The 20,590-nt window shown below is 42.6% G+C and overlaps 1 protein-coding gene across 1 annotated transcript in view; it reads left to right on the top strand.

Annotated features, from left to right (window-relative positions):
* The first annotated feature begins 397 nt into the window (after nucleotides 1-397).
* GLG1 (golgi glycoprotein 1) overlaps nucleotides 398-20,590 on the top strand; it is an 86,933-nt gene continuing 66,740 nt past the window's right edge. The window contains exon 1 of the mRNA XM_055726540.1: nucleotides 398-745. Coding sequence (XP_055582515.1) covers nucleotides 434-745 — 312 coding nt within the window. The 5' untranslated portion in view covers nucleotides 398-433. The remainder of the gene's footprint in view (nucleotides 746-20,590) is intronic.

Here is a 20,590-nt window from a genome sequence, read left to right as displayed (position 1 = left end):
CGTGTGGGAACTGAGAGATGTAGGGTAAAACCCCAAACTTCCGGACACCTGCCACGGCAGGCACAGGCCAGGCTGCCCTCCCTGAGGTGTAAGCGTGGCCTGGGCGCGGCTCCTCGCGTCCCCTGCCGCCAGCATGGCAAGTGCCGTCCTGCGTGGCTGCCGGGCAGCGGGGGCCACCGCGGGGCCGAGATGGCCGCCGGGGGCTCTAATGGCGGCGGGGCCAGGGGGCTGTGATGGCGCCTCACCCTGCTGAGGGGACGCGGCCGAGGCGGAGCCACGGGGGGCGGAGCCAGAGTAAACCACGCCCCATGGTCCGAAAGAGGCGTGGTCTCGGGAGGGGGCGCGGCGCATGACGTCACCGGCGCGCTGATTTGCATACGGCGTGCGTGCCGCTAGGTGGGCGGGCGGTCGCGCCGGAGGTGGCGGATCCAAGATGGCGCCGTGCGGACGTGTCCGGAGCCGCTGCCCGGGCCCGGCGTTCCTCTTGCTTCTGGCGCTGGCGGTGCGGCCGGCGGCGGGCGGCCCTCCTCCCGCCGCTCCCGCCGTTGCAGGTGGCCTGCCCTTACCGGGGCAGGCGGCGGGGCCGGGCGCGGCGGGCCCGCGAGGTCCCCGCGGCGGCGGCTCGGGCAGCGGGTGGAAGCTGTCGGAGGAGGCGGTGTGCCGGGAGGACGTGGTGCGGCTCTGCTCAAAGCACAGCTGGGCCAACAACCTCGCCGTCCTCGAGTGTCTGCAGGACGTCCGTGAGGTGAGGGCCGGGCGCCGCGCCGGGCCGGGCCGGGCCTACCGTGGCGGCGAACAAAGAGCGGGGCTCCGCGCCGCCTGCGCCCCCCGGCCCCGCCGTCGCTCCAGGCTGAGCCAGCCTGGCCCGCGGCTCGTTGTTTACCTCAGGATTTTGGTTGTAAAGAGCGGGGGTTGTGTGCAGGCCGCCGCCGGCCGCACTTCCCGCGCTGCAGAGCTTCGTGTGAGGGGGCCGGGCCGGGGAGCCGCCTGCGGGGCTTGGGGCAGGGGCGCCGGGAGGGGGCCGCTCTCCTGCCGGCTCCTCTCGGTTCGCCCGCGGGGCTCGGCGCTGCCAGCGGCTCCTGGTGGGGGAGCGCGGCGAGGGGCGGCTCGCTTCTGCCTTTGGTGCCTCGCAGGGCTGCTCCTTTCCGAGGGCTGGGGAGGTCCCGCCCGCGCAGCGCGGAGGAGAGTCGCCTTGCTGGTAGCAGCTGAGACCTGAGGAAATTTATTTTTTTTCGGGGTTCGGATTCCCACCCTCGCGTTAGAGCTCGGCGGCAGAGACGCTGTGTTTCCAGTGCTTGCTTGTGCATGTATGAAATTAGATGTACGGTTCTTAGACCTGGCTTAGTTTATGCGGGGAGGTTGGCTGGGCAACCTGTGTCGTTCCCAAATAATTTGTCATGAGTGGTTTCAGCCTAGCTCAAGAAAACATCCTGAGTTGCCACCCCAGTCTTTTCTAGCCCCATCTTTTCATTCATTCCTTCGTAGCTTTTGCTCACTTTGAAGAAGCCTTTGGGGGAAGTGTCTTTGGTGAGCTGTTTTGGCGTTGAAGTCTGTTTAGTTCTTGGCTTCTCTGCTACGAAGTTCAGGAATGTCAGGCTGGGTCAGTTTTAATGGTGTTTTATCAAGTGGAAATGCAGTCAGGAAAAAACTGTGCTCGTTTCTCATCCATTAGTGCAGAGACAGCAGATGGCAGTGACTTAATGGTTACTCTCATCCAGGGGAGTCTTGAACCAATAAGTGTCAGTGATTACTTCCTGGCTTAAAATACAAAAATTATTTAGGTTTTAATCTAACTTTACGTCTTAATTTTGGGCAGATAGTTTAGTAAGACGCTCATGTTAGATGTTTTAAATTAAGAGTCCTGATGCAACATCTATTGCAGTTATGAAGTGCTCTGATATGCTCTGATACTTGCTGTGTGAATAACTTGGCCCTTGGTTTCTTCAGCCTGTCTGGGACCTTTTGGACCCCCAGTTAGGGAGAAACCCTCTCCGAGGGGGTCTCGGAAGCTGTGCTTATAGGCGGTGGTTCACAAACTATCAGCCTGCCAAAAAGGCAAGCTCTTGTTCCTTTCTTTCCAGTTGTGTGGCCCCTCCCTTCTCTTTTCACAGTTCCAGTTCTTACTGGTTTTCTGCCATTTTAGCGAGGTGGGCCTTTTTATCGTCTAGTTTGTATCGGCTTTCTGCTGGAATAGTTCTGTCATGTTACCCAATTAAACACAGAGCGGGGTAAGTAGAGGGGTGTGCAGGGAGAAGCCAAAGATGAGGGGACACTTTGCATCGTGCTTCATTTTCAGCAAGTACAAGCTCATGTTGGTTCTGCATCTCTCATGAGAGCTCCACTATCTTTTGCATGTTATGTCTTGCTTGTGGTTTTCCTTTTACCCTTTCAAAGCCTGCCTCGATGTCAGTAGTTTGCTGGCTGTTAGTCTTGTCTAGCTGTAATGCTGTCTGATATCCAGTGCTGAAGATGAATCTTTTACTGGGGTGACATCCCGGGCATCGATAGGACATCTCAGGGTTGTTTTGGATTGAGTTTTCTCTCCTAAGGTGCCAGCCTGTAAAGAGCACTGTCAGCTGGTCTCAGACTCAACAGTTCTGCCATAACGCAGATGTGATGGGCTGTATCCTGATGTAAAAATGACTTCCTGGAGTGCTGCTCTGAGAAATTAATTAAAATAACTGACTTCTGCATATCACTACTGTTCAATTCTTAATCTTTAGATGCTGTGTAAAAATCCTGTGTTGTAAACATTGGGTGTCACACGGGGTGATGGAAAGCAGGGTCAGATGTCTCAGATGTTTCCTTTGCATTGGAGGTGGCAGCAGAGGAAAGCAGTGACATACTAGCTGTTACTGTTGCTGATACAACTTTTAATTTTGACTCCAGAGCATCTCACAGCTTGTTTGGACAATACCAGAAAAGTGACAATTACATTTTAAAATGGGTAGAGAAGTAGTCTAAGTCATACAAGTCCATTTTAAAAAGTCAGGCTATAGTAAATGGAAGGTTTGGGGGAGTTTCTGTGTGTGTGATAACATCAGAGAGGATGGTATTTGGGCACTGCTTCATTGCAAGTAGCAGTTAAGATTTTTAGATGCAGTTAGGCTGCAGAAGCAGCCTTTTTTCCATAGGTGTTTAAGATGATCTACTTTTCTCATAAGAAATGCTCCTCTAAAGGAGAGAAACTTTCACTTTGGAACTGGGAGCATTCCTGTTAAGATTATCTCTTGATTTTTCTTCTTAGTGTGATATGGTAAAGCTAGGAGACTTGAATTTGAATAATCAGGGGAAGCAACTACTTGAAACCTTCCTTTTGAGTCCCTAGAGAAAAGATGTGCTTGTTTTGTTAGCCAGTGAGAATGCCATTACATTATTTCTGTTCGTATTGATATCTTTAAAGTCAGTCCTCTCTTGCTTTTGCTGGGTAGTTCTGAATCTAAAGAAACAGGAGTGCTGAGCCTGTGACTGATTCAGGAACCTAGCTTGTAGGGTGAATGTTGAAAGAAGCAATTTAACACAAACATTCAGTAAAGAATAGTTTGAAACAAAAGAAAACAGTGAAGGAGGTGGGAACTCAAAACAACCCACAACCTCAAATCATATTTTTTTTAAGTTTTGGTTTTGAGAGGTTATGTGTAGACTGTCAGTTCAAAGTATTATCAAGACAGATATTTAAGCATTGTGTATTTTCAGAATTCTTTAAGCGAATTGGACCTCCCCAACTGATAACAAATACCACTGAATTTCCACCAAGTCAATGAAATGCTGAGTTGTAGTGCAGAGTCTGCTTTTGCAGGTGCAGAAATCTTCTGTATTTCAGGTTGTTCAACTGTTTGAAAGATAGAAATCAAGGGACACAGTCATGCTCTTCCGCTTTCCTTTTGTAGTAGAAAAGAAGCGTCCTTCCCAAATTGGAGGAGGTAGTGGTCAGAGCTAGTCAGCTTGAACATCTTTGACTATAATCAGAAAATAGAATCAAACATGTGTTTTGGTGCATTTTCCAAATGAACTAATTTCCTTCTGGTTAAAATTATTTGTACACTGGATACATTACTGTTCTGAGTCACCTAAATTTTGTCATCAGTGTTTTAATTGTTATCCAAATAACTTTATGCCAAGATACAGAGTAGAATGGAGTGGTGTATACTTCTGTTTTTAAAAAACGTGTTTTAAAGTGCTTTTTCTGAAACTGTTCTGGTTGCTAGCCTTGTTTCTAGAGAAGCTTCAGAGCTTGTATTGCACTCAACATAGACTGCAGCCTTTAAACCCTTTTTTATGGGCTGCCTATTAAACTAATTTACATGGTGATTATAGTATAAACACATGAAATATTAATATATTTGCTAGGTAAAAATTTTTGCATGATTAATGATGATTTGCATTTAGAGCATGACTAAGTTGTTGAGTTTGAGGTAGGAAGCATTAGCAGGTATGAAAATATCTTAACCAATGTAGCTCTTTTATCTAGCTTATTAGCGGAGCATAATGTTCCTGTTAAAACATGCCTTAGATGTGATTAATCAGTGAATTGACTTGGTGTCGTAATTGTTGAGCTTTACTTGCGTTGCACTTGTGAAGATTATGTAATATTTAAAGCATTGAACCCATCTATATCACACTAACGCATTATAGGCCAAATAACTGTTCTAAGATGAAATGATCGTGGTTAAGTCAGGATTAGAGGTCAGTGTTCTGGCTTCCTGCTACTTTCTTCTTTCTGAATGGCTGTTTCTTTGGTAGCACCTTTATGGCAGCGATGGTATAACTGAGCCTGAAGGCTCTGCTTTTTGGACAAAATAAGGCACTCTTAACGTTGAGGGTTGGGTTAAGAACAAAACAAGTTAATCTTACAGCTCTTTATTGTAAGAATAGTATTTTTTGTGTTACTTCAGATACATAGTTGGTGTAAACAGCTAGAAAATTCGTTTGATGTGACTTACAGACTAGGAAGTGTGTCCCATTTGATGGGTTGGCAACTAGCCTGTTTCTTCTGTATAAATGTTTTATTCCTCACTGCATATGCACCTGAGCTCCTTAAGTGGTCTGATAAAATAGTGCCAGTGAAATTACCTCAGTTTAAAATTATAGATGGAAAAGAGAAACTGGATGGTAGCACATGCTTGGAGTCTTCATCTCTTTTGGTAATACTATAGTTGTAGGAAAACTCAGGTGTGCTCAGTCTCTGTGCTTGTTCTGCAGTTATTCTGCTTTCTTGGTAAACGGATTGCAAATGTGAAGGCTTCCTTGAAGCTTTTTGGTTGCATTGAAATGGATGTGTGGTCTGTCACAGTAGCTCAGTTAAATTTTATTTCTGTAATTTATTGAGGTGAAGGGTGAGGGGTTTGTTTTGACTCAAAATGCAACATTGTCTCATATTTAAGCATGTACTCATGTTATTTCCGTCTCTCACAGCTTTCCCATGCACACAAGCTGTCATTTAAAGTACCTTTTTAGAGATGTCTGGGCTGTGGCAGCAAATGACTGTTTACCTGTCCAGAGCTGTAATTGAGGGCTGTGGATTAAACATAGCACAGGGGTGGGCTAGTTTTTAGGAAATGCAAATAGTGAAAAACTGTTCACTGAGCTGGATATCTCCTTCCGTACATGTAGTTTGTTTTTTATCTCACAAAACCTCCAGACATTCTCCCTGGCTTTCAGGTAAACTGGTTTGAGTGGGAACTGCCCGTTTCTCAGGGTGGTAAATACATAGCTGTGGGATGGAAGCTGTTCTGGTTCTCTGATCATTACTATTGCAAGGGAGTAGGCAGTTAGTATTCCGGTGATGCTCTTACAGTGCCTACAGCATTATCATCTGGTTCAGATATCGACACACAAAGAGATGTTTTTTTCAAAGGCAATGATCAGAAACCTGGGAAATGTACCTTAAGCTTTGCCAAGGGCTTTGCTTACTTTCTCCCTTTTTTCTAAGGGATATTGACCTGGTGATGATTCAAAGCCACCTGAACAGGGCACAGAAATTTAAAGAAAAAAAAAAATTCTTACCCATAGTTGAAGTTGAGCTAACAAAGTAAAAATGTGTTGCAATTTTAAGCGATTGACTTTATTGGGGTGTAACTGGATGCTGTCTAAGTTGAAGCCTGTGCATTTGTTTTAGAAGTTTCCAGATATCACTCGTGTCTCAAACTGAATTTAATGGAGAATTTACAGTGGTTTGTGGCAGATGCATATTAATTGGAATGGTCGAGACTGGTCCCTCCTGCTTCTAAAATTCATAAAATGGAAGATAAATCTATCAAAGTCAATGGAAGGGAATGGTTGGATCTAGGAGGAAGGGATTTAGATAATTAAGTTCTGAAAAAAACCCATATGAGCAGCAGCAAAAGAAAATGGTGGAGACAAGGCTGGAACACTTTCTGAAGCTTTTTCTCCTGAGGCTTGGTTTCTTAACTGAGAATAGCCATATTTTTCTTCTGAAGTTATTGTTTTTCCTTGTGTTCAGATAGGGTAAGCTCAATTTCCTCCTGGCTTTTGTAGCTAAGTCTTAAAGTAAATTTCTAAATATACTTTAAAAGTCCGATTTGTGTTGGCATCAGCCTTTGGCTGAATCTCAGGTTGTAACAGTATTTAAAAGTACCTCTTTCATCTTACTAGAGCCACATGTGAGCTTACTTAGAGGGTAGGATGGTCTCCCTCCTGCTAGATCCTGGACTTAATGTCTTGTGAACAGAGCATTAAGCACAGGTTCTGAGTTCTCCCTATTCCTAGCAATCGTAACAGTTGTTGCATTTCTTACCTGAGAGTTATTTTTGCGGGGGTGTTTTGGGGGGGTTGGGTTTGGTTGTGTTGTTTTTTTTTTTTATAGTTTTGTGCTGGTTTTGGCAGGCTGATGCTTGCAGTAGCTGGTTATGCATCAGTTTGGCCTGGGATGCCTGGCTTAATAAAAGGGATTATCTTATAAGTCTGCTTCCTCTAGTGAGCTGGCACTGCTGGCCTGCTGCAGCTCTGAATGCCGAGGAGAAAAGGAACGGAAATGCAAGGGGAGAGAAGTGAAGTTTGACGTAGGCTGTACAGTCTGAGCTTGGCTCAGGATGAACTGAGTAAGCTGCGTTATGCAGAGGTCTGGTTATGGGGAGGTGATTTCCTGAGCCAAATAGCTGAATGTATTGAAAAGCACAGACTCAGTCTGTTGTGACAGTAGAGACAGGCACAGCTAGGTTGTGTTTTCCCACGCTTGCATCCTCTCCTCCCTCGTACTGGAGGAAGGGAGGGCTCTCTAGCTCAGGTGCTGCTTTGGGTTGTCACAGTTGGAATGGAATGATTTGACGAGAGATTATTCTAGGCAAATTATGTGCTGTCTTTATTTTCTAGTATAGAGATAATGTCTAGATGTTCTTTACAGTGTAGCTTTTCTGCATGCAAGCACCACTTCCTCAGTGGACTTCGTTTGTTGTGGTCTTTGGAAAACATGCTCTTGCTTTTGAAAACCTTTGCAGTTATCTTTGGGGTTTATTATTAGGAAGAATTGGATGAATAAAAGGTCTAGGTAGTCGCCTTTCTGTTTTAAATCTTGCTTCAGAATAATTTTTTGCATCTTCTCACTACTGTAGTTCTAAAGTCTGTGAAGTTCGTTGCTATGGCACTAAAAAAATTTCAGTTCTATTAGCTGATGGTTTTTTTGTCGTCATGGGATACTTTCATTGTCTGGATGTCCAGTTTATCAGTATCATAGAAGTGTGTTAGGTGAGGAGCAGAGGTTCTTCCTTTCTTAGGTACCAGCTTATAGCATAATTGCGGCCTGTCTTCATCAAGGCAGTAGATGAAAACCTGTACTGTTCTATGCCTGACCAGAGGTGGCATTCATAAAATGGGTGTCCTGGCACACTGGTGTCTGAAAGTCTGCAGCTCTGAGCTGAGGAATTTCCTTCTACTAGTTAGAGGGGTGTCTGTTTTCCCCACACTGTCTTTTTGGGGTTGTAGCACCGGAGTTGATTATTTTTTTCCCTTTGGATAAGTGTATCTTGTAGCTCTTACAGCTTTGTGAGCTTAGATTTCATGTGTTTGTGTTGGTGCATTACTTGGTTGTAATGTCTAAAGATTTTGCCTCAACTCAGACTGTACATTTGATGTCTTTATTATTGTCAGTGCTGTGGTTTAAGGCTAATGGTATGCTTCTAATATCTCTTTTGCCAGGTAGCAACATAGGAATAAATGAACATTAATCATGCAGGACAGGAATGCTTATTTGCTCCATTTGTTATTATTTGCATCTTTGCCTGAAACAATGCATAAGAACTGCTGAAGTGACAAAAAAACAGCGCTTAATGTAATAAGTATTCATGGTTTCTCTAAATGTCTGAAGTATTTTACTGTTTTGCAGTTAGTGGTAGAAGTTCTTCTGTAAAAAAACTTCTTGTAGTTTGCTTACTTGGTTCTCAGGAGTTTTGAGCCTCTTCTAGAGAACGCAGCTAGTTATGATGATATAATTAATTACTTACATGTAACAGGGTAGGTTAATAACAAATAGCTATTACAGCCCTGCTATGCAAAACCATTCGGGCAAGTGTGCTGTCTTTTGTTTAAAAAATAATGCCTAGCTTATTCTGGTGGCACATTGGCTCTCTAGATCTCTTAATAGGAGGCTCACTAACCTTTATCATGCTCAGTAGTTTGCTAATTGAGACTTTCTAGACTGTCCTGTTACTGCAGGGTAGAATACTTTCCACCAAGTGAACTGCAAAACAAACGCAGCAGAGCATGCATTCTTCTAAGTGCTGAAGTAATTGCCCTACAAAAAGTTTTGATAGAATTAAAAAAAATAAAATATCCAAACCTGTGTGGCGTGTAGACTTTCTGTAACAGTGCAGGCTTGATTTGAGCTGAGTCAACTTTTGTTATACTCTTCTCAGCTGAGTTGAAATACAATCTGGAAGAAGCTTACAGTAAGCTCTTTCATTATGAAATTGTTTTTTTCTTATTATTTTTTTTGATAGTTTCTCTGTGGCCTATCTACATGTCATAAAATCAGAAAAACTAACCACTTCCAAGTAAAATCACTGCAACACTGTAGCTGTGAACAATTCATGTTGTAAATTAAGAGACTGCAATTCTTTAGCCGTGTTCATGAAGATTTAAACAAATCAATATTAATGTGATCCTCTTATATTAGAATTTAGACAGACAAGTCAAAATCTGATCTCCATTGATACAAGTCCTGAGTAAATGCAGGTCCAGAGAACTGTTGACCATGAACTTTTTTTGGCAAGTGTTTTACATAGCTATTAACATGTGACATTATGTTGACCCTGCTGCTTTTTTTGGTTGTTACTTTTGAACTGATGCTGCGAGCACTGTATTTTTGGTGCTTCAGTATTTGAGGCAGGAGATGCAGGGTCTCTACTGTGACACAGCTATTCAAATTCATGATGACATCTCTCTTATCTTACTGGAGTCTATAGAGTTGACTCTGTGGAAGCAATGAGTATGCTAATGTAGTCTTTCTTGCTGCCAGTCTTCAGACCAAAGGTTTAGCCTGCTTTTCAGTAGTGTACATACGTTGCAGCTAGCATTATTAAAGAAGTGTGGAAAAGTCTTTGAGTTGTGTGTTATTGTTGGCAACCGGAACTGCATTCTTAATGAGTAGTGTAGAACAACATACAGGAAAATCTTTTTAGTCAGCATGGAACTGGAGAAACTCTGTATGCTGTAAAGTGGTTTCAGTGCGAGATTTCTTATGGCAAACTTAATGATCTATTTTTTTCTGCTTAAAACAGTGAGGTGAACTTTCTCCAGCTGTCTGCTTCTTAGGCAAGGATTCAGCAGGATAACAGGTCAGTGCTTGCTAGAGGGAAGTACAGGTTAGAAAATACTTAACAGCAGTCGCTCTGGAAAACACAGAGCTGTTTGAGTCACCATCTGCAGCAGGAGTCAAAGATCCTGTGAATGTGTAACTCTGCTTGCTTTTTTAACTGAAGGCTTCCAGGCAGTGATCAGCAGCCATCATCACTTATTTTGTTTCTGATCAGTCCTATGAAGCACAGTTATTTTTTAAAGCCAATAAAGAAAAAAATGAAACACTAGTTCATAGTGTAAGCCTTCCCTGAGTTGTTTTTTTTTAAACTGAGTATTGGAATGGGACTCCCGTGGCGAATGCGTGTTCTGTCTCTAGCAATCCCAATGGTAACAGCAGCACCTGGGAAGCTGTTGGTAGGTACTAGGGAACATACTTTTCCCTCAACTGATTCACAGCTCTAAAGGTGTGTACTCATTCTAATGTTATTGCTAAGTCTTAATTAAATGTATATGTGCAAAATACTAGTTGTAGGGGGAATGTGATTCTGCACTTACTGAACACAAACAGAACTTTACTGTGTTTCATATTTTTGCTCCATGACCTTTTACCTGTGCTTTAGCAGGCACAGAACACACAGTGAACCATCACTTATAATACTTGTCTCTGACTACAGAAATAATAGCAGTTTATAGGGTAGACTTTCCTGGAGTAATGCAGAATTTGTTCTAGCTCAGGTACTCAGCAGCGTGGCTTGAGCTTGTCCACATTAAACCCCTTTCCCATGCTCTGAGGCCGTGTTGGCTTCCTTTTTGTGAGCACCTCACAGGTAAGACCTGCACAAAGGGGAAAAGCTTACAAGCCGCAAACTACAGGGTTTTTTGCTTCTCTCCCCTCCTCTTCCTCCAGGCATTTGTGAACTCTTCCAGAGGCCTGTTGTATAAAACCATAGTCTAAACTTGTTCTGCTAGGGAGAGTGCTAATGGAATTTAAATTCCTTTCTTTGTATGTCAATACTTCCCAAAGTAATTTCCCCAAATACTATCCTCCCTCGAGACTTTCCAGTGAAATCTATCATAACTTTGTGATGCCCTCAGAGATTATTTAATAAATGTTGTTTTCTAATGTCTATTTTACTCACTAGCATTCACAGTATGTTAAACTTAGAGTACTTGCAAAAGGCATTTCCTAGAAACTTTCTAAGAATACTGGAGAACTCAGGTAGGCTGCGTGGTGTGGAGTGCAGCTGGGAGGAGTATTGAACTTGGATGTCTTTGTTGTGTAACTAAAAGAGGATGTGAGAATCAGTGCTCCAGTCACTTTATCTGCTGGTTGGTTGCCCACCACAGCTGTGTTAGCCAGTGTGTTGGCCAAAGTGGCTTTGGGCAAATGGAAATGGGCAAAAACCTTCCTGTGGTTCAGAGTTGTACATCGTGAATAGCTTCAAATAACATGGCAGCGTATTGTTGCCATCTTAAAGTGATCTTTTGTCTGTTGGGAGATGGAGTTTGATCTCTGACTGTAATAATTTCTGCATTACTTAATGGGATCACTACTTTGGTATTGAGATCCTGTTTAGGAGATCAAAGGTTTGGCTTAAAAAAAAAATAAAAGTCCCTCTGTGAAGGTAGCAGAGTAGCTTATTGACTGTTAAACGTAAAAAGGCTGGAGAACCCCTGTATTTCTTTGAAACTTTGTCTCAAGTTTTAAGGCAGAGTGTTATTTCATATACCTTGATTGTTCTGTTCTTAAATTGGGCCAGAAGAGTCTTTCCGAATTGAACTTTTGTTCTCAGGAACCATTAAAATAAACTGGTATCAGACTGGCTGATACTACAGCTTGCTACCTTGGGAACCATGTTGCTGGAAGTACTTCTGAACAGCCCTTTTGGGGTTTGGCGTGGTCGTCTTTTAAGTTCTTTGTTTGTACGTTGCACACTTTTTGTAGCATTACAATAAAATGAATCGAGGTCATCTTTGAAAGGTATCTAAACTAATGCCTCAGAGCTGTCAAAAGAGTGCATGTGAGTAAAATTTGGGCAGTTTGAGTACAGTGCTGTTTGCTGCCATATTTATGGAGCTCACTGTTTTGTTTTGCCCTCTGTAATAAGTTCATCCATTTGGGTGCTATCCCTTGGTAGCACTATTTCAAACCTGAATCCAGGACTTCAGCAGTGAGCTTCCTTCTGTGTACACTCGTGAATCTGAAACCATGCATGTGGGTGAGCCGCGTGGGTTGTCAGTAGATGAGCATCTTCGTAGGAAGAGATTGGGGAAGATGGAGAATTAAACCAGTGCAGCTACCTTCCCAGTCATGAAGCTACCTGGAAATGAAGGACAACAGTGTCAGGGTTATTCTCCTCTCCGCTTCTAGAAGCTGATGTGCAGAAGCTGAGGATCCAGTCTCGGGCGGGCAGTGCTTTTTGCCCTTGTTTCCAAACAGATGGGGCTCTTACTTCTCATGGTATGCTAGAGCAGTGCTTGCGTTAGGCACCTGGGCTTGTAGCCATCATGAATAGTCAAGGTGGACACTCTTATTGGTGGTCTGTTTTTAACATGGAATTTCTCATATCCCTTATTATTCAAATGTCAAACCAAAGCTATGCTAGCCAAATCATGTTAATTCAGTCTTTCGAGGGCAAGGTACAGGAACTGTTGTAGTTTGTTCTTGTGTTGAAAGTCCCTATTTTCCTAGAAATAGATTGTAATATTCCATGATACTGATAAATTCACAGAATTGGCCTAATGACAGTGAATACAGTAGCTGAAAAGAATGATTGATTTCATAGAGAAGCAAGTAATAGGTTTCGGTTACAATCTTGGATTACATGGCATATTGCAGGGATTTTGACCATGGAAATATTTATTTTGAAGTTGCTATGTTTTTGATTGGATATGGTAGCAGCAGAAAGTTGCTGCCTTTCCCTGGAAGAGGTAAGTGATCAGATAAATCTTCCAGAACAACAGTGACTTGGAAAGGATAGAAATCCTTTCTGTCCTGCTGTTCCAGGTAGCAGTAGCTCTTAGTGGCCACCTTACTAAAGCACATCTTGCATCTCGTTCTGAGGACTACTGTGGCCCTGGGCCAAGGGAGAGAAGAACTTATTCCACATCAGTTGCCATTCCTGTAGTTACTCCCATGGATATGCTCTTAATTTGCAGCCTTGTCTGTTTTTTGTTTTTCTAGGTTTTTCACATTTGTTTTTTCCTGGGTCTGGCTGTCCAAGCTGAAAAAGGTACTGTAAATCTGATAGAGGTCCTGTAAAACTGACAGGTATCTGAGGTTGATGACATCTTGGGCTGGACCTGGATGAGAACCTGTGTTATGATCCTGTGTCACTTTGGGAGCTGCTGTTTAAAATAACTCTGCTTTGGTTTCCTCAGTTACAGTACTTGGCAACAGTAGAATAGCATACAGGCTGAAAGCGTGGGCAAAACAGCAAGTCTGTCTCGGTGCTGTGAATGGAGGTGAGGGTTTGTTTTGTGGTAGGTGTTGTTTTTTTTTTTTTTTCTTTTCAGTGTTAACTGTTCCATAACAGTTGAGCTTTGCCTGTATAATGTTGGGAATGAGCAGCATCTCTTAATGGTGGGCAAATTATGTGTTTGGTTTTTTTTAAATCAGTCTCTCACCTGGATGAGATGTAGCTATGTTTGTTCTTCCTTAAAAAAAAACAAAACCCAGCACCAAAAAACTAACAGCCTCACCCCCAAATGAACACACATAACATCTACTGGCAATACTTGTTGTATCAAAAGGTAACAGTGCACTGGGTATAGATCTGAGTTACTTGGTGTTTCACATCCTTTCTTACTATTGTTAGCTCTAATCCATGGGAAGTGCTTTGTGAAAAATATGGAAGTGGTTCTTTTTCCTGTGGCCTCTCAGAGCCTTCAAAACATTGTGTGGCATTGAAATGTTGCTTCATCCTTCTTCTGGAGCAAATCTGCAACTTTTAGTCCAAAAGGAGTTCTAGGACTATGAGACCAGCAATATGCTATTTCTGTATCGGTATGCATGAGGCTGTTATCAGAGAGAAGTGTGATGTGGTGTAGGATATTACTGTCCCAAAGAGCTTATTTGTTCTTAGACTTGATATTCATTTACCTGGTAAATATTTGGGATTTGACTGCCCTAGGCGTTCATCCTTCAGGAAAACTGGAGCTCCTTTTAATGCAACAGAGACCCTGGGAGTGGCTGTGGAGGAGGGAAGGGCCACAGGCAGCTTGTCCTCATATTTAGCAAGACACATAGTCTAGAAAGTTTCTCATGTGTTCATGAAGTCGCATGTAATCTGCAGCAATCTGTGGATGTGCTTCTGAATGCAAGAGCCTGTGGTATGCGTGATGAATACTGCTCCTGACTTTGGGAATATTGCAGCACTCTGTCTTACCCTTGGCTCTAAGACTGGGGATGCAGTTGGTAGTTTTATCAGTGAAACTCTGCTCGCTGTTGAGAAGAAATAGCTCATTGAGGAAAACAACAGATAAAAGTTATCAAAATAACCCTTGCTCCCTGGAGAGCTGCTGGTGGAGCTGAGGGGGAGGCCCATCAGTCACACTTGTATTTGAATAACAAGATGTAACATAATACAAAACATTTAGGATGAAGGGAGCAGGGGGACTACACTTCCAGCCCTCAGGCTTGCTTTGTGATCAGTTTGGTGTCTTGGTAGGGTGTGTGGGACTTAATTTTATATTTAAGATTAATAGTTTTAAATCTTGGCATGTCGGGCTTGAAGCTTAAATAAACTGAGTGCAGAACTAAAATGATGCATGTCTTTAACTTGGATGTCGCTGTCATTGAGTACTTGTTACCGATGTGATCGGGGCCTAATTTTTTAGAAGGCATTTGAATTTTTATGAAATGTTTTAGTGAACCCAAGATGAGATTTTTGGTTTTTCTTAGCTGTTTAAGAAATTACAAGTGATCTGATATTTCCCTTTTTTTTTTTTTTTAAAAAAAAGGACTCTCCAGTTTATTTTGTTTAGACTGACAGTTTACTTGGTGTTGAGGTATCCACATCCTGCGTGGTGACTTTAGTGGCTGTTTCAAATAGTTTATGCTGTAAATCTGGGGCAAAATCCTCTAGCAGATAGGAGTGGAGTGGCGGTGGCTCTGTCTGTGGAATGGCATGAAAGGAGCATGTTGGCCCAATCTGACCAACTAGTGAGGTGTGCAGCAGGTGGGGAATGTATGCTAGAGATGTGTTAAGAGTTACAGCTAAATTGCTGTGTGAGGATTTGGACTTTCCCTGTTCCCATAAGGGGAAACAGCTTTAGCTTGGATTTCTTTATCAACGGTCTGCTGTTTATGGAGAAAGTTGGTCTGTCTGGTCACTCATTCAGGAATGTTCTGACATAGCAGTTTCTGGGCAAGGTGGTCAGCTCTTCTCCCAGGAGGGATTGCTCTGGACAGCACAGCATGTGTGCAGTGTAGTTTTCAAGTACTAGATGCAGCTCTTGCACCCTAAGATACTACTGCAATTGGCTTTGCCTCATTTGTTTTCAAGCTGTTTGGTTACAGAGCTTTTCTCTGTTTTAATGCCCTTTTTTTGAAGAAAGGGTTGTCACCGGGATGTATTTGGCTGGTTTGGGGGCTGACTGGATAGTATGCATTTCAACTGATAGAAAATTTAGTTTGTCCTCTAACGCTGCACACCAAGGCATTCAATAATGGCAGTAATAGTACGGGCTAATTATATTTTAGGCTTTTCCTTTCTGAACCAGGCATTTTATTTATTGTGTGTCAGGGGAAAATGATTGAAAGGTTCTAATGAACTTTTCCTGGAGGTTTTTTGTGCTTTTACAAAGCCTTGTTTGTAAGGTCAGCGTTCCCTGGAGGTTTTGCCTCAGCCAACCCCTGATATCTAGCTCTTGTCCCACTTTTTATGCTGGTTTTGTACAGAGTACTTCAACAGAGAGCATTTTCTGAAAATCCCATGTCGTGCTTTATTCTGTCATGCTTTGTGATATTTCTGGGTAGAGTTTTTGGGAGAGGCTGGAGTGGAATGGCTTGCTGGCTGGGTAGGTCTGCTTCGGGTGCTCAGCACTCTGGTTAAGAATCTCAGCGCTGATGGCATAGAGAAAGATGCTCAAAAAAGGAGCGTGTTAGCATGAACATCCATACATAAGGAGGTACAACAGTGGCATGATCTTGTGACTATGCACTGCATATTCTGTGCTACATGTTAACGTAAATCGCAGCGATAGGTGTAATAGCTGGAAGTCTAGGCAACTGATGATGTGAACACTGATTTGACTCACAGAAACTTGTTATTCCCTTTAATTTGCTTCTAACAGTTGTCTGCATCACTGCTAAAGGCTGCTGCTCCTGTGGCCAGGGTGGCTGAACAAAACACACAGCAGTTCTTGTACAGGGAAAACAGGAGCTGGTTTCAGAGTGTTTGGCTGCACGTGGCAGTGCTTAGGAGAGGCTTCGTGTTTCAGCGGTCCCTGCTCCAGATACGCTTATCCCTGGAGAGACCTGGACAGTGTCAGCTCATCCAGGTAGAACCTTGGTGGCTGAAGGTGCAAGTCAAGACTCTTTGGAGGAGCTTGATACTAAAGTCAGGAGGAGAAAATATTTCTGTTCCATGCAATAGAAATAGGGCAAGGACTTAGCGAAGCCTTGATGGGAAAAGATATCCATATTATGGGAAACTGGTCTTAAGGGGGTTAAAATTTTGCACCTGTGGCACATGGCTGTGTAAATGAATTCAGATTAGATATCTAGGAAGGCTAATGGAAGCATGTTTTAATGAACCCTGGGTAATTACTCTATTAAGTTCTTGATCAATACCCAGGAGACCTCAAACTGCTTGCAGATTGTTTTTTAAAAAACCCTGCTCTCTCTCTATATTTTAAATCTTCTGCATATAATCAAAACAACTGGAGGCACTTAGTTTGTAGAGTTCTGGTTCACCAGGGCTTTGTATATTGGGAGGCTGTCTGTAAACTAAAGCTGAAGACTTAAGCACTTCCAAAAGTATTAATTGTGATTTCTTAATGGGAAGTGCAGATGAATAAACGGGCTTGAGAGAGCAGATAGTGGAAGAGAACATGAGTGTTTTTAATAATCTTTGCTATAAGTGTATTGAAATTTGTGGGATGATTAGTTGAGTTGCTTTAATGTGGTCTGGTTTTTGCTTTAGGGTTGGAACCCATTTCATATGCTGGTGTAGACCAAACAAAGACAGATGTATGTGGTTTTCTAAAAGAGGAAAGAGTTCTTGTAAGTGCTTGTTGGTGTATGTATGTTCTTAAACCGACCTATATAAGAACCACCTCTTGCGTTACCTCGGAAACTCGTTTTTCTTCAGAAGATTGTGTATGAATTTCAGACTCAATATTAAATGAAAATGGCAGGCAGTCTTACCCTTAAGGGATAAAGTACTGTCTTTAAATTGGCTCATATTAAGGAAGTTGAATATGTTTAGTCTTTTCTGATTGAGCTAATTAGCAAAACTATTGCATGTTCATAGTTAATACATCACTGTATGTGTGTGCAAATGGGTAATGAGCGCATAACTGGGCTTAGGAAAGGTAACCCTGCAGCAAACAGCCTGGGACAGGTCTCTGAGTTTTGTTTTGTGAATTCTTTGCAGTATTCAGCAAGAAATGCCAAGGCTGTCGGACAGATAGCTTTTATTCTTGTGTGTATTCAATCCATTGCACCTTCTAGTCTAGTTGGTAGCAGCACTGATTGTATCAATGGGAAAGCATCTGTGCAGCCTGTTTTGACTTGCATAGTGAGGGAATGGCTATGCACAGGAAGGGTTTGGGCAGCAGTTTGGTCATGAATTAATGCTGTACTATTTGAAGGCTTGCCCTCTTCCTATACTTCAGTGGCAAAGGGGTATAAGAAGCAGCATGTGCCTCGTAAAAAAAGAAAGTTAGGAGCCTAGTGGTCTCATTAAGGGAATCCCAAGTACAGCATTCTCTGTATAAATGAACATCAGGTGGTGCTAACTTAAAAACACCTACAAACTCCAAGTTGTAAGTCTTGCAGAGGATTATAAACCCTTGCTGACTTCCACTCAAATGATTGAGTGGTTAATGGGCCGACTGAACAGATCCTTTGCCCGGGAGCTTTTCAGAACTGAAACTGGCAGGCAGTTGAGGAGCTGGTTCCTGAGGTATGAGCAATCTGCTTAAAAGCTTTTTTATTAGAACCCAAAAATCTGTTTCCTTGGTAGAAGTCTTGAGAGGGATGTTGTCACTCACAGGCAGAGAAACCAGAGCCCAGCTGAGTCTTGAACTTTGTAAGAGAAAAACCCCTGGAGCAGGCAGTTGGCAAACAGGATTAAAAGATAGCATGGAAATCATGGGACTTCGAGGCAGAATCTAGCTCTTCCCCACAGAAAACCTAACACAGTCTTTTCATAAATTTGAGATGCTGCATCCTGGATATCTGAAAGCAGCAGTTGTGTAGTATTGTGTTAGCATACTGTTTCCTTGAAGTTTTCAGAAAGATCATAAGATTGAAAAATAGCCAACAAACTTTGTTCTCCATGTTCCTTCAGAGATGAGTGGGAAAGTTGGAATTCTAAGCTTTTGTGTAATTGCAGAGTTCACTTTCAGGGTTCTCTTATCTTCCATTTAATGTTGCTTTTGTGTTTAACTCTTCTCTGCTTTGTTTCATTGTTGATACGGCTTTTCTTTAAAAAAAGGAAAACATCCCTGTTATGTTATCAAGAGATTGTTCAAGCATGGCTAGAGATAACATTAACTAGCAAGTCAGTGCTGTGTGTGCTGAGATGATGGCTCGCATTGGGATACTAAAAATGACCTTAGGCAGTGATACGAAAAGACAGGGCTGGACAAGGGATATCAGCTGGAGTGAAACTTTTCATTCAGTGGTGGATATAAAAGGACAAGATCTAACCTTAACAGTGGGTCAGTGGAAGACAGCTTTTTTTATACACAGAAGTCAAACAAATAGTTCTTTGACAATTACTAGTCTTCAGCTATGTCCTGTATGAGCATGGAAAACACTGCTCTGGCTTGTGGCCTTTACTGAACAGCTTTGGTAAATGATTGTAATCACAGTGATTCTTTCCTGCTATCTTGTAGTTATTCTTTGGCAAGAAGGTGGGGATCAAATACGGATAGGGTTTCTAACTGCTGGGCTTACAGATATATATATTTTTTTTAATACCCTTTTCACCTAGGTTCTCCTGGCTATGCTAAAGGAAAAGACTGCTGAACGGCTGTGGATCATGTCAAAGCCTTCAAATATACTGGCAAATCTTTTGAGACTAGGCAAACGTTGTTTTACTGCAGTGAATTCCTAGTGCAGATCCCATGTACTGGCTGAAGGATTTTCTCCATGTGTAATTTGGTGCCTGCTTGGATTTCAGAAACCGTGCTGGTGAAAAATCATGTGTCTGGTTGATGCCTTTCTAAGAAGCAAGTAGAAAAGGCCATAGCCAACTTAGACTTCCTAGGAGCAAAAATGATGAGTTAAGACAGTACCTGTTTTCATACTCCACTGCTTAACTTTCTGTAGTTCCCTGGGTAATAGCATAAATTGAATTTTAAGTTTTCCTCAACCTCTTAGTTGAAACAAAGGCATTTTTATTTTTTTAATGGGTCAGCTACTGGCAATTGTATTAATTGATGTAAGTAGTATTAAAGAGGCAATGTTGCGACGGAGGGAAGACGGAGTCACTCAATATGAGTGATCAGCAGACTTCGTTTATTGTCCCTTACAGTCACCTTTTATGCCTTGTTATAATTAGCTCATACATATTACAAAAGTTAAGCTCATTACTGGTTAGTTGCCTGAATATCAAGCCCGCCCCTAGTTTCTCTTCTGTAGTTATCTGTTCCCACCTGCAACATTCTTTTCCCACCGAAATCTTCCTGTTATTGTGTAACAAGAACAGCCAAAGACAGTGTATTTTTGCTTTACTTCAGATAAGCTGAGAGCGATGTGCATTTTTGTCCAGCCAGCTGGACTATGTCTATGTGACCCTTTTCAGCTAGCCAGTTATCCACAAGGCAACACAGCTGGTGGTCCACAGCTTGCTATATTGGTGGTTGTGCTCAGAAGTCTGCTTATTTCTGTGTTAAAACTGGATGTCTGGATGTGTTGATGTATGCAGACTCCTTTGCAGGTTGTCTGCAAGTAGTTCAAAAGCTGTTCCTTCTTAAAAAAATCAAAGAGAACCTTGAAGCCAGCTGAGCTGATATAAAATCCTTTTCTTGATCTCACAGCAGCTTTCCATTCTCCTGCAAGGATATCGTGGACCACATCTTAGGAGCTTTAGTTCCTTCAACTAGAATGTATCTATGTGAAATGCTTTCTTGGCTGTTGCTGGTTTATGAGAAGCCTCCTGTGGCACAGCATGTTGCAGTGTGCTTAGTTATGCCACTTGAGTTGCTTGCAGGACCGAGCTGTGAACTGAATTTCTGACTGAACTGGACATTGCAGGGTGAACCCAAACCTTCAGTCAACCGTTAACTTGAACGGTGCAGCTCCTTAAACATTGGCATTTGTGATGGTGTTCAAGGTGCCACCGTGAGCAAAGAGCTGGAGATTTGAGCAGGGTGGATCCTTAAGCCTGGTTTGAACTGCCACAGTTCAGCATGTTTGGGCTTCAGAGCGGCAGGCAAGATCTAGCAAGTCCCACAGGCAATATGGTCAAGGAGCTGGGCAAGACTTCTTTAGACAAGTCTCTCTCATTTAAGAGTGCCTGTTACAAGCATGAAAGATGTACACAAAGCTCAACATTTTAAATCAAGTCAATTGGCTATGACTTTGCAGTAACAGCTAAAATTGAAAATACAATATAGTGTTAAACTGAAGTGCAGCCTTGTAATACTATTGCGCTCTGTT

This window comes from Falco cherrug, chromosome 14 (genome assembly GCF_023634085.1).
Source record: "Falco cherrug isolate bFalChe1 chromosome 14, bFalChe1.pri, whole genome shotgun sequence".
Lineage (NCBI taxonomy): Eukaryota > Metazoa > Chordata > Aves > Falconiformes > Falconidae > Falco > Falco cherrug.
This window is presented reverse-complemented; position numbering and strand designations above follow the sequence as displayed.